The 15,000-nt window shown below is 40.5% G+C and overlaps 1 protein-coding gene across 2 annotated transcripts in view; it reads left to right on the top strand.

The window, feature by feature from the left end:
* Positions 1-15,000, top strand: part of LOC143038147 (actin, muscle-type A2-like) — a 20,935-nt gene that overhangs the window by 4,854 nt on the left and 1,081 nt on the right. The window contains exons 2-3 of one of the 2 annotated variants that reach the window (XM_076207174.1): positions 3,009-3,168; positions 14,891-15,000. The exon at positions 14,891-15,000 is cut by the window's right edge and continues 1,081 nt beyond it. In XM_076207174.1, the coding sequence (XP_076063289.1) occupies positions 14,910-15,000 (91 nt within the window). In that variant the 5' untranslated portion in view covers positions 3,009-3,168; positions 14,891-14,909. Of the gene's footprint in view, positions 1-2,717; positions 3,169-14,890 lie in introns of those variants that run through there. The other variant, XM_076207168.1, reaches the window with a different exon arrangement.

The following is a 15,000-nucleotide window of genomic DNA, read 5'->3' as shown; positions in this document are numbered from 1 at the left end:
GGCAGAATATTTTAGGGAGTTGCTAAATGTGAAGGAGGATAGGGAGGAAAAAATAGATGCAGTGGGAAATGCTAAGAAAATGACCGTGATGAGCGAGAAAAATGGAGGAGAAATAAGGAAGGATGAAGTGAAGGCAGTTGTTAAGATGATGAAAGCAGGTAAGGCACCTGGTCTGGATGGATGCCATGCAAAATGTCTAAATAAAGGAGGTACAGTGATGGTGGACTGGCTGGTGAGGTTATTTAATGTTTGCTGGAGAGAGGGTAGAGTGCCGGAGGACTGGAGGAGTGCCTTTATAGTTCCTCTTTACAAGGGAAAAGGGGACAAGTGTGAATGTAGTAGTTTTTAGAGGAATTAGCTTGTTAAGTGTAGTTGGGAAGGCTTATGGGAGGATCTTGATTGAGAGGATTAGGAGAGAAACAGAGGGAGTAATTGGTGAGGAACAGTGTGATTTAGGACAGGTAGAGGTTGTGTAGATCAGATCTTTGTGGTAAGACAGATATGTGAGAAAGCTATAGGAAAGGGGAATGATGTTTTGGGGGGCTTTTATGGATCTGGAAAAGGCTTACGATAGTGTAGACAGAAAGGCACCGTGGGAGGTTATGCAGATATATGGGATAGGAGGAAAGCTTCTAGGAGCTGTCAAGAGTTTTTATGAGAATAGTAGAGCTTGTGTCAGGTTTAGAAATGGAGAGAGTGAGTGGTTCGAGGTAAAGGTGGGACTTCATCAAGGATGCGTTATGTCGCCCTGGCTGTTCAACTTATACATGGATGGGGTAGTGCGAGAGGTAAATGCAAGGGTACTGGGTCAGGGATTGGAGATGGTTAAAGAAAATGGAGAAAAGTGGGAGGTGAGCCAGCTGTTGTTTGCGGACGACACTGCGCTTATGGGAGGATCAGAGGAGGGATTGAGGAAGTTGGTGACAGAGTTTGAGAGAGTATGTGATAGAAGAAAGCTAAAGATAAATGTGGGTAAAAGTAAGGTGATGAGATGTACAAGGGGTGAAAGTGGCAGTAGACTGGAAGTGAGCATTAAGGGAGAGCGACTGGAGGAAATGGATAGTTTTAGATACTTGGGTGCAAATGTGGCAGGAAAAGGTGGAGTGAAGGTGGAGGTAGAATGTAGATTGAGAGAAGCGAGTAAATGCTTTGGTGGATTAAAAAGTGTAATGAGGAATAGACATTTGGGAATGGATGCTAAGAGGAGACTGTATGAAGGAGTGATTGTGCCAACAGCACTGTATGGGGCAGAAACATGGAACATAAGAGAGGAAGAGAGAAGGAGTTTGAATGTGTTTGAGATGAGGTGTCTCAGAAGTATGATGGGGGTTACTAGGCTAGATAGAGTGAGAAATGAGGAGATGAGGAGAACTGGAGTGGAAAGGGAGTTGGGAGATAGGGTTGATTAAAGAGTATTAGGATGGTTTGGACACATGGAAAGAATGAGTGAAGAAAGACTAGTAAAAGATGTATGGAAGGCAGATGTGGAGGGAGTGAACATGAGGGGACGTCCTAGGATGAGGTGGATGGATGGGGTGAAGGGGGCTTTGGGGAAGTGGGGAATGTCTGTTGAGGAAGGACGGGAGAGGACAGAAGACAGGAGTGAATGGAGAATGGTTGTATATGGATGATGTTGTGATGCATGAGGTGGAATGGGCGGGGTGATGGGGGTGAGGTAGTATGTGTGAGCAAAATTTGACGCAGCCCAAAGGGATTTCTCCCCGTCTTCTCCTTTTATGCAATGGGGGGACGGAGAGGGGGGTTCGCCGATTTAATGAAGCGGCTTTGCTGTGGATGTGCTGTGTCCTGCGACACTGCTTCTGACCCAGGGCAGTGGACACGGTGCAGGGATCCAAAGACCAAGGTGAATACACACACACAGACACACACACACACACACACACACACACACACACACACACACACACACACACACACACACACACAAGCACACACACACACACACACACACACACATACCCCTGTAAGGCAGCGGACGATTTCTTTCGCTCCAACATGAAGAGACAACAAGAGGCCTCTCAGCCAAGCACGGGACAGCGAGAGCAGACCACTAGGCCCATATGTCAGAGCGCCCGCAGGACACTCTAAACAAATTCGAGTCGACACGACAAGAACAGGGTCAAAGGTCATCTACAACGGTCTTCACATCGAAACTCTTCTTGTTGGAAACCTTCAAGAGTGCCACCTTTCTCCACGTTTTCCCCATATTCCTATTGGGCACTCCTTCGAGGGAACGCCCCTTTTAACGCCCCTTTTACCATTTAGAAATTAGCTAGGAAGGTCTGGTAATCCTCCGAAGGTTCTTTGGAGCTGGCCGGCAACTGTTGTATCAGATTAAACTGGACTAGGCGAATAATAAAAAAGAAAACCAAAACGCCTTTTGCTCCAACCCGCCACGCAACGCCAACAAAGTGGTGGCACCAAGTGGGATAGCGAAGCATAACTAACTCTACAGCCGTGGACATCGAAGCAGCAGTGCAACACTAATTAAGTCGACACCAACCAGCTAAACCACGCCAAAAAATACCGATGCTCTAGCCCCATCGCCAACAAACCACGCCAACAATTTCGATCTTCGCTTCTCCATCACGTCAACACACAGACGTATTCTTCAGCTCCAACGACGCCCTCCAACACCAAGACGAATCTTCACCTGAGAGCGCCACCAACTCTCCAAGAGACCTACGTCGCCAACGACGCCCTCCAACACCAAGACGAATCTCCACCTGAGAGCACCACCAAGTCTCCAAGAGACCTACGTCGCCAACGACGCCCTCCAACACCAAGACAAATCTCCACCAGAGAGGCGCCACCAAGCCTTCAAGAGACCTACGTTGTCAACAAGCCCCCCTTACGCTCCCTTTTATATTATTGTGTTTGTTTACGTACCCACACATATACACATATGTGTATATAATCGTGATATTCTCTCTTCCTCATACATTTTAAAACCTACATAAACACTAACCTTTCCCCACTAATTGCAGCAGTTCCCTTAACCGCAAATTTCGACCGACGGAAACACCCCCTTCACTGCGACTCTCCATCACCTTCCCTCCATACGTCAACTTGGTTTCCTTAACCGGAACTCGCCGACGGCACCCATCTCACGACGGAGATCACCCTTCCCCCCATATGTCAACCTGGGTAAGTAGATTTTTTCCCGTTTATTTGGCCACCTAGTAGTGACAAGGTCTCTCTCCTTTTTTTTTTTTTTTTCCTTTTTTTTTTTTTTTTTTTTTAATGAATAGGGCCGAACACCCCTCTGACGCGACAAACAGATCCATCACACGAAGCGAATGTCTGAGACACAGGACATGACCACTCAGCACTCTAACAATTCGTCACAAGAGGCAAACACGTCGCAAAGCAACATGACTACCCAAAAGCTAATTACAGTTATAAAGGACGAGACGACCTTGCCCCTTTTCAATGGTAGGAACATCCCTGTACACAATTTCCTCACGGAGGTTGAAGCAGAGATAACACGTAGAGGTGCCACTGGTTGACAAAACTAAGATATCCATTGAACATCTAGGATAGACAAACACGACGCCTTGGCTGGGGATATCATTCAGTCTGACGCCTTCTTGGAAACGGATAACTATGCGGATTTCGTCACAGAATTAAAAAAAGCCTTTGCCACTTTCATAATACTTGGAGCACTTTCTCACGTATACTCTCTTGCCAAGACTTTAAATCACGGGCCATACACCACTAAGGACAGAGCAGCTAAAATAGCGTCCACATTCAGAAGTGAATTAAGAGAAAGCCTTAAGCAGTCAAGTTGAGTTGTAGACGAAAAGATTGCACTGGGACTTGTAGTATCTATAATGGCGTATCTCCGATTCCTCTCTCAGTTGCACCCAGAAATATTTACACCAGATGACAAGGTAGCCAGATTCGCTAGGAATCTGCAGGACTTTGACAAGGCGATCGCTCAAATACAGAGCCAGTCTATACCCATCACACCCAAACACACAGTAGCTCAGGTTACACAGGCCTCTCCATATAACACGAGATCGAGAAAAACATCTCGCACTCGCTACCATTCACGCAACAGATCCCCCTCGAGAACACGTAAGTTTTGCAACTATTGCCAAAAACCAGGCCACATGGAAAGCATGTGCTACCACAAATACCCAACACAGCCAAACCAACACTGCAACTTCCACGGGAACTGTTTTCATTCTTCCGACAAATGTCGTATATTGCGCTCACAGACACAGCACAAACGAGGATCAACATTCCCTGCAAGGTACTCACGTAACCCATCTCCTACATATTCACGTCACCCATCTCTTGCGAGATATGCACGTAACACATCCCCCGCAGATCAGTCACGTGACCCCTCTCCCGCATGACTCCGTACTACGAAGCCTCGGTGCCATTCAAGGACAGTGAACCCTTACACTGACATACCGACGTCAACGTTACCAGTATACACACTGGACATCCCAGACACATCTCCCCATACATTAACCTTCAACGCCACGTCTGGAAACACCAAACTGACAGTTTTTCTCGACACGGGTTCACCAGTGAACATCATGTCAGTGAACAGTTTTCATAAATTCCGCACCCCCAGACGTAAATTTGTGCAATGTGGATGAAGTCCCTTTCCCTATCATTGGAAAATTCTCTCTTGACATTAGCCTCAAAGACGAGTGCCCATCCATTTCAGTTTCCACTTACGTAGCTGATGTTCAACATGGCATCATTTATGCAAATCACTTCCTCCTTGCATTGCCATCTGCAAATTCTCCTAAAGTCAACCACCTCAATGTGACCAAGCAGTTGTGCTAGAATTACTTGACGTTAAGTCAAGTAATTCTAGCACAACTGTTCAAACTTACTGCTTCATCACACGAGGATGCACCAGCTCTTGATGGCACCGACGAACATACACATGCACATGACTCTAACCCTTCCACTTCACTACCAGCTGTAGGAAGACATTCCAAGCGTAACAGGCGCGCAAACTCTTCTCGAAGGTCAAAATCTGCGAAACGAAAGACAAAACACCCAGTAAATAACGTTGATCTTTCACCGGCGGAGGACCATTTTTTCCCTCTTAGAGGAATTCAACACAAAATCCGCTCCAGTCTCGGAAGTGTTATCTACTCTCCAACACACTCACGCAGTGCTTATCAGCCCAAAGACGCTGTTTCCTCGTGAATGCACACTGATACATATACGAGTTTTCCAAGCACAAGACACCGACGTACTCTGTATGCCAGAAACTTGCCGCGTAAATGGTATTTCCCTGATTACAACCATCAGCTCTACGTCAAAGAAAGGTCATACTTGCATCTTAATTGCCAATGGCACTAACGCACCCCTCCATCTCACAGTTGGTACAAACATTTGCGATTTCCAAGTTTATCCTTCATGTATTAAAGTCATGGATGACAAGTTCCCAACTTCTCAAGTTTGTGCCACAGTTTCTGACGTGCAAGCACCATAGGAACCCATTGATGCATCTCAGCTTAACCATTTTCATTTCCCTGATACACACATAAGAACATAAGAAATAAAGGAGACTGCAAAAGACCATAAGGCCTACTCTAGGCAGCTCCGTATCCATCACCACCTGTCATCCCCATCCATAAAGTTGTCTAATCGTTTTTTAAAACAACTGACAGTTTCAGCGCTTACTACATGGTTACTAAGTTTATTCCATTCATCGACCACCCTATTAGTAAACCAATTCTTGCCTATTTCCTTCTTAAATCTAAATTTGTCCATTACTGCGAGTCCTGCCCTGTTGTTTTATTATGATGACCTTGTTTGCATCACCCTTGTTATAGCCTTTGATCCACTTGAACACTTCTATTAGATCACCCCGCACACACACACACTTCTATTAGATCACACACACACACACACACACACACACACACACACACACACACACACACACACACACACACACACAGGTACGTCGGATACACGGCGAAGATTGGAACTCCGGAAAAGAAGTGCAATTTTCGTGGATCTCAGCGACGAGGGAGTACCTTGTTGTATTAGTAGGGAAGGGGGAAAGCTCGTGGTGTAGTGGGAAAGTGAAGAAATAGGAGAAAGAGAGGGATTATTGAGGAAAATGGAAGGAAATTAGGAAGGGGAGGAACGGGCCCCGGATCTTAGGAGAGGTGTAAACAAACGGGAGACAAAATACACAGACGAGGAACAACAAGGAAGCAGAGATGTCAAGAGCAGAAATATAGATAATAGCAGTTCAATGAAAAGAGAAATTGCTGCTTTTATGCATTTAATGAGGGAGGAGGTGACAACCTCCCCCGACTAGTAAATCTAGAGGAAAAACTAAAAAAAGTGAACGAAGAATGGGAGGTTAGGTTTGACCAATTATAACAGGTTACCCAAAGAGTTGATAAACTGGAAGAACTAAAGAAGGAGAATCAAAACCTAACCAAAGAAATAGAAGAATTAAAAAGACAGTTAAAAGAAGTAGAAGTAAAGATGAGAATGAGGAATTAAAGAATAATAATAAAGAAAATAAAGAGTCCATAGCAAAGGAAGCACAGGGCTGGAGAAAAGTCCAAGAGAACAACAAAGTTGTATTTAGAGATATAGTAACACAACAGATGAAAGAACAAACTAAGGACACATTTATTAAAGTGATGAGAGGAAAGGAGAATATAGTAAAAGACTTAGCGGACATAAAGAAATGTATAATTATATCAGGGATGGAAGAGAAGTATAATCCAAATAGGACCACATTAGTAAAAGAGGAAAATGAAAAGGTAAACAAGATATTAGAAGTAGTTCAAGAGGATGGACAAGAAACAGGGAAAGAAATTTAAGAAATATATAGACTAGGGAAATACAATACAGATAAGACTAGACCAATTAAGATTAAATTCAGGTCACAATCGACAGCAGAGATGACAGTGAACAACATAAACAAGTATGGATAAAAAGATAAATGAATAAAGGGGAAAGAGAGGAGGCGAAAACAAAAAGACTAGAAGCTAAGAAAAAAAAAACGAGAAAAGTACAGAGTCAGAAAAGGAAAAATTCTATTGGAGAATAGTCGATATGAAAGTGAGGAGATGGTTCATAGCAGAGAAAAACGGAAAGGAAACACGATAGAAGTAGCAGAAAATTAAAAGTGTCTTACACAAACATAGATGGCTTAATAACAGGCTTGAATGAACTGAATGATTACCTGAAGGAAAAAGAACCGGATATAAGGGGAATTGTAGAGACAAAATTGAAAGGTCCACTACCACCCAACAGTGTAGGACATGGTGCATATAATTGTTGGATTAGAAACAGAGGTAAAACAAGGGGGTAGATTTATGTTCCTGACTAAGAAGGATATAAATATGAGGAATAACACATATGGAAAGAATAGAGATGATTATGATGGAAGTGGAGGACAGGGATGGGAAGAGCAGGAAGATTGTAGTGAATTATATGCCTCCTAAAACGGCCTCGTGGGGAGAGAGAGAACACAAAAGTATGTTAGAAGACACAAGGATAACACTAAGATAATGGAAGATGGAGGGAGAATAGTTATAACGGGTGACTTTAATTGTAAAGAAATCTGCTGGGAAGAGATGACAGTAAAGGGTGGAGACGACCTAGGGGGAAATGTACTACTTGATATGACTATAGAACATACAATGACGCAATGGATACAAGAGAATACTAGGTATAGAAATGAGGAAGAACCATTGAGACTGGACCTGATAATCATATAAGAACCCGAAGTTGTGGACAATATTGAATATAAGACGCCAATAAGTAAAATTGACCACTAAATGAGGAAAAATACATGAAAAAAAATGAACAATATAGAAAGGGAAGATGGATGTATGGAAATTTTTTTTTTTATAAAATAAGAGAATTCTTTCAAAAAGCAGACTGGGAAAGGATACACAAGGAGGAAACAACAGTGGAAGAAAAATAGAATATTTTGACAAAAAATTATAAAGGAGTGGAAAAGGGCAAAGGGGACAAAGCTTGGATGAAATGGGAAAAAAGACAAAAGACCTGAAAAAGGGAAAATATATACCAGTTATAGAAATGAATATGTACAAGTGCGCAGAGCAGAAAAGAGAAAGTATGAAAAAGATGTCATAGAAAAATGTAAAGATCAACTAAAACTATTTTACAGATTTGTAAACAACAAAATGAAAAACAAACAAGAATTAGAGAAACTACGGCAAGGAGGAGTTGAATACACAGAGGAAATAGAAATGGCAGAATTTATGAATAAGCATTTTAAATCGGTGCTTACGAGGGAGAACATACAACCCAGAGATATCGAGTGGGAGGAGAAAGTCCCACCTATGAAAGAGATAAAAGTGACAAGGAATGAAATAATGAATCCCTTGAGTAATCTCGATGTCAGAAAATTCCATGGACCAGATGAAATGGCAAATTGTATTTTGAGATAATGCAGGAATGAACTAACAGACAAAATACATAGTCTAATAAGCAGTTCATTGAAAAAAGGAAAAGTTCCAGAAGATTGGAAAATAGCATATATAGTACCAATATATAAAGGGGAAAACAAGGAAGACCCCACTAACTATAGACCGGTCTCTCTTACAAGTGCAATAGCTAAAATTTGTGAGAGAATCATCAAAACTAGATGGGTAAGGCATCTGGAAAAAAACAAAACAAAAAACAACGTACTAAATCCAAGGCAATTTGGATTTAGACAAGAACGATCATGCGTCACAAACTTAATGTGTTTCTATTCAAGGCTAATAGATGTAATACAAGAAAGAGATGGATGGGCTGATTGTGCATTTCTATACCTGAAAAAAGCTTTTGATAAGGTGCCACATAAAAAATTGCTAAAGAAATTAGAAACTGCAGAAGGAATACAGGACAAACTGCTGAAGAGGATGGAAGACTTCTTGCATGAAAGAAAAATGAGAGTGGTGATAAGAGACAAAAACTCTAATTGGGATGAAGTGATTAGTGGAATTCCACAAGGAACAGTTCTGGCCCCAATAATGTTTGCTATATATATTAATGATATGGATGAAGGAATTATAAGTTATGTGAGCTTCTTTGCGGATGATGCAAAATTGTTGAAAAAGTGAACACTGTAGAAGATAGTGAGTCGCTACAGAGTGATCTCAATAAAGTATGGAAATGGAGTAGGAAGTGAGGGATGGAATTCAATATTATGAAGTGTAGTATAATGGAATTTGGAAAAAGCAAAAAAAAAAAAAAAGAATAGTGGGATCATATAAATTGGGAGAGGAAGAAATTAAAAAAGTAGAAAATGAGAAGGACCTGGGAGTCATTATTATGAATAATATGTCCCCTGAGAAACATATAAACAAAATTTTTGGAGAAACTTATAATTTGATAAGAACAATCAAAGTGGCATTTACATACCTGGACAAAGAAATGGTGAAGAAAATACTGGTCATTTTGATAAGATCAAAATTGGAATATGCAGCGACGAAGTGGTCACCAAGTACAAAAAAATATATAACAAAACTTAAAAGAATACAAAGAGCAATTACGAAATTGTCACCAACACTCTCAGAACTATCATATGAAGACAGACTAGCAAAACTTGAGCTACAGACATTAGAGCAAAGAAGAGAGGAGACTTAATAACTATTTATAGAATCATGAAAGGCATAGAAACTTTTGATAGAGAGGATCTAATAAAATGGGATAGAAGAGATACAAGAGGACATGGAAAGAAAATCAAGAAAGACAGTTATAGAAAACACCTAAACAAGAACAGCTTTCCCCACAGGGTAATAGATGTTTGGAACAAGTTAGATGAGAGAGTGGTGTGTGCAAAAACAATACACGAATTTAAAAACAGTCCAGATAAAACGAGATATGAAGACAGGACACCACGAGCATAGCTCCCCTTCCCGTAAAATACAACTAGGTAAATACAACTAGGTAAGTACACACACACAGACACACACACACACACACACACACACACACACACACACACACACACACACACACACACACACACACACACACACACACACACACACACACACAATCCGGGTTCGAATACGCCCAGGGCTGAAATAATTTCAGTATCGCTGCGCTGCGGGTTGTTACTTCAACTCTCATGGGAGGAGAGTTGGATGCGTGTGTGCATGTAAGGTCACAGTATTACCCATAGATCGGTCATACGAGCTCTGAGCTCTCATCCAGGAGATTATTAACTGTCGATCATGAGTCCAACACGTGATCCAAGACCATGGTGAATCTCACGCACACACAACCACACACACACACACACACACACACACACACACACACACACACACACACACACACACACACACACACACACACACACACACACACACACACACACACACACATCACACAACCTCGTGGCGCTGTGGTTAGAGTTCTCGCCTGCCACTACGGCGGTCCGGGATCGAATCCCGCTGTGGGCTGAAATAATTTCAATATCGCTGCGCTGCAGGTTGTTTCTCCAACTCTCGTGAGAGGGGAGTTGTGTGTGTGTGTGCGTGTAAGGTCACAGTATTACCCATAGATCGGTCATACGAGCTCTAAGCTCTCATCCGGGAGGTTAATGTCAATCACGAGTCCAACTCGTGATCCAAGACCATGGTGAATCACACTCACACACAAACACACACACACACACACACTCACGCACACACACACACACACACACACACACACACACACACACACACACACACACACACACACACACACACACACACACACACATTGATTCCTCATTTTATCAATCATTTCTTTAACCGGTATTGTTTTTCTTTAGTCGTCGCAAAACAGTTTATTTTAAATCTGTGGCACGCCCTCATACGCGAAGATGATACATCCTATCTCAACTGACTCCTCCTCCTATGCCGGATGACGTCTTCCATTATACTTCCTTGTGGCTTGTCATAAGGAAGTTTGATGAAATTCATGGTACCTCCTTTTGGTAGCGAAAGGGGGAAAATGAGGAGACTACGTCAGGAAGCATGTAGCTGTGGCCGGAGATGTCAAATTCGTCTTATACACTTTGGGGACTGTTTGGGCAGATAACAGTCACTGCTGGAAATTGGGGAGAATTGTGGGATTTGAACTCACAATTAAGCGAATGCGAGACCAGCACGCTTCCGATTACGCCACCAGAGGACGAAGGGGGCGTACAATCTATCTCAATTAACCTACCATAATCCAACTGACATCCTTTACGTAGCGCACGATTTAAGATTCGTTAGTAATTTCAACGGTTCGGGTTCTGAAGTATGATCTACTCAGGAAAATGTACTGAGAATATACATTTGAAAAAACAATAGTTTGGTAATTGATGGTGCTTAATGTATGGCTATCAAACTAGCCCCTTTGAATCCGAGCAACTGCCCAATGCCTTTCTACCGTGCATATCTTACTGTCGACATTATGAAGGCTATTTTTATGTTTTTCGATTTCCCAAAGTCACGTTGCCCAACACAGTTACCGACATTTTTGTGAAATGGACGTTGACAGGACTTATCTCACAAACGGTCTTGTGAACAATAATGAGTTCCTAAGGATGGACCAACACATGAGGCGCCAAGTTTCAGGTTACTGTCGTAGTTCCCCCAACATCGCTGCCATAGATTGCTACTGATGATACTAAGCATGTCATTATGACGAACAGAGTACACTATAAACATTTCCTTTAATTTGACTTCTCCTAAAGAAAGCCATACTTCCATCTCCTTCGATTTGGGAATGAATCCATATTTTTCTAACGATTACTATTAAGAAATATATTAAAAACAACAAATATTTACAATTATTAACAAATTTATACGCTACCTTTGTATACTTTAGCGTTTGATAAAGAATAGTTATGATATACCGTGTTATAATCACTTAGATTAATACCCATGTATACAAAATGTCTAAGTCACACGATCCTATTTCCTCAGAAGCTCCACACACCAAAACCAATTCAACCGAGCTCATGCACTTCAATACGCTAACAAAAGATTGGAATGTAATGAAGTTTACCTTTTAGTCATTTGACATCCGGTGCCTTAAAACTAGTTTTTTATTGCAATATTTATCCATTACCAACCCAAGGAATGCCACGAATTTCGACGGATCTTGGGTATGAGGTAACAGTACACTATAAGAGGATGGCATCAACGTACAAGCGGCAGTCTCTATCAGACTCGGGCGCGACAGGAAAGTAAGTACAAGTACGTCACTACTTCCTATACCTTTTATCTGTGGATGAAAGCCGCTTGTGAAACCCTTCTTTGTGCTACCTACTTTAAATTTTAGTGATATTTTGTGAACAAAGTTCAATACATATACTTTTGGAAAATGTGTGTAATCAATAACTTTGTTACGGTATTATTAGTAAAAAATTCAAATATCTTGCATAGCAAATGATAAAAGCATATATTTTCATTGATTAATGTTAGCTGATAGTACTGCATAGAATCTTATGCCAAGAGGACTTTGTGTAAGTCGAAACCATTGCCTTTGAACCATTGTCTTTAGAAGACCAGGCAAGTAAAAGTCATTAGCAGTCTTTAGTTTCAAATGCAGGGCTCCATAATTGTGATATTAAACTGAAGCAAAACACGCTACAAAGTTATACAAAGTAGCCATAAACATATTCAGATCAATAAGGAGTACCTACTAGTTCAATGAAAAGAAAAAGTATATATATGCTCCCGGATTGTATCAGAAAAAAAGAAGAATAGCATATCCAAGTTGCTGTAGGTCAGGAAAGAGAGACTCCTGTCTATAGCTAGATGGTCTGACACCCTTTGGCTTTGAAACGTTAACTGAGAATGAAAAAGAACATCAATTATCTCTTAGTTAGGTTCCTTCCAACGAGTTGTAAGAACTCCGGAAAATACTCAACATGCTTGATAGAAGGGCAGAGCCACTTATTTCTCTCTATGTGTCAGACCGTAGTTCTTCGCTCTTGCTGAAGGACAAGACCTTTGACATTTGAAAGAGGTTTTTCCAACAGCAATAGAAAGATTGCCATAGAGGTACTAAAGAAGTCTTAAGACCGTATCTATTATCTCGTGTTTCGGGTGCTATTTATCAAAAAGGCAAGTTCCGCTAGGAATGGATAGATGGCCATACAACAGGAGATCCTTCAGAGGTAAAAAAGAACTTGAATAAGTGGACATTTCTGTTAACGATACATCTGCCATTCAAAAAAGAAAAAAAAAGAAAAGAAATGTGTATATATATATATATATATATATATATATATATATATATATATATAGATATATATATATATATATATATATATATATTGTCTTGGATCTTTCAGAATTTGAGCAATGTATTATGAAAGGGTATGAAACTTTATGGTAACCATTGCCGTATCCTCTAATCATACGGGCATTAATCATTATTAACTTTTTACAGACTATGAAAATCTGTTTATGAATGACAGCTCAGTAATGAAGATATTTTAAACCCTGAAAAAAAAAAATTCATATCGTCTACTGTAATGTAGAAGGGAAGGATACATGAGGGACAGAATAAAAACAACTTAAACTAATATTCTTCTGCGTGCTCCTATTTTAGTCATACACGAGGCTATTTCTCTCAGACTCATCGATTTTCCACACTCACTTAGTTCATACGAATATTCTTATATCCTCGAGGATGGGTATGCAATAGGACCATATGTTAGAATGATGCAAATACATCTTTCGTTGTTGTTGCATGTATAAATTGACAAATGGCATCTCTATTGTAATGGGACAACAATATACAGAAACATATAAAATACTAAAAAAAATTTTTTATATAAGATATGATGTATGATAGATCATAAGGCTGAGGTACACTACACCTAGGAAAGGTGATGGTACAGGGTATAGATATTCTTTGCGTGATGAAACGAATGTTAATGCAAGATAACTATTTGCCATCTAAACACTGGTGACCGAGACTGTAGATATTGCCCATATCAGTTTATGAAATCTGCATTATGAAACATTTCACGCTGTTTTCATACGATTTTTAGTTTTAATAGATACTTAATTTTCATTTTATTCGTAACATATTACTCAGACAGAATTATTCTTTACATCTATATGCTTGTTTTGTCTTCTAATGAATTGCATATATTTTTTCGGAGTTCGGTCTGTTAAAACAGGTATTGTTCAAGAGTCGAAAAAACTATTCCTTTATTCGGAAATAATCAGTATTTCTATCCTTATATATCAGTGGTTCTTAACCTGGGGTACCTGTTACCCAAAAGGGGTACGAAACCTTAATCATGGGGGTACGAGACATGATAGCCAGTGCAATGGTACTGTATATTTACCATGAGAAAGCATAATGTGCATTCATTGTATCCTTCTAATGTACATTTCTAATTTGAAATAGAAGTACCTTTGTTCAGTAATTGAATATATCTAATAATTTCTCAGCAAGGTTTGTATCACTAATCCTTTTCATGTTTGCGTTGTATTTATATTGGATGTAGGTACGAGATTTTTTTTTTCTTATAAATAATCAAGGGGTACGGGCACTGAAAAAGGTTAAGAACCACTGTTATAGACAATATCGCACCGAAGAAGTGGAGGCATAGAGTTGGTAAAGGAGGGATAAGAAAGCAGAACGAAGAGATGGTGGAAGTTAAAGGTGATTAACATTCATTTTTGAGGATGAATTAGTCTTCAAACGGAAAAAAGAAAATGATGCGCGACTCCGGTCCGTAGGGATGATACTGAAAGCCCTAAGATATTGAATCCACACAGCTTAAGCATGGCCTGAAAGAATTATATGCCACATTGTCTAGATTTTTTTTTTTCATAAAGCTTTAATGTTTTTCTTGATGTAAGATTTGGATATCATTGCTGATTAAATATTTCAGGACTTGCTGACCCTCTAACATGTGTGACGACGAAGCTTGTGCACTTGTCTGCGATAATGGCTCCGGGATGGTCAAGGCCGGCTTTGCCGGTGACGACGCACCCCGAGCTG

The sequence above is a fragment of the Oratosquilla oratoria genome, chromosome 2 (genome assembly GCF_046742065.1).
Source record: "Oratosquilla oratoria isolate Oo_2021 chromosome 2, ASM4674206v1, whole genome shotgun sequence".
Taxonomy (NCBI): Eukaryota; Metazoa; Arthropoda; class Malacostraca; order Stomatopoda; family Squillidae; genus Oratosquilla; species Oratosquilla oratoria.
The sequence above is the reverse complement of the archived record's forward strand: the minus strand, read 5'-3'. Positions and strand labels throughout refer to the sequence as shown.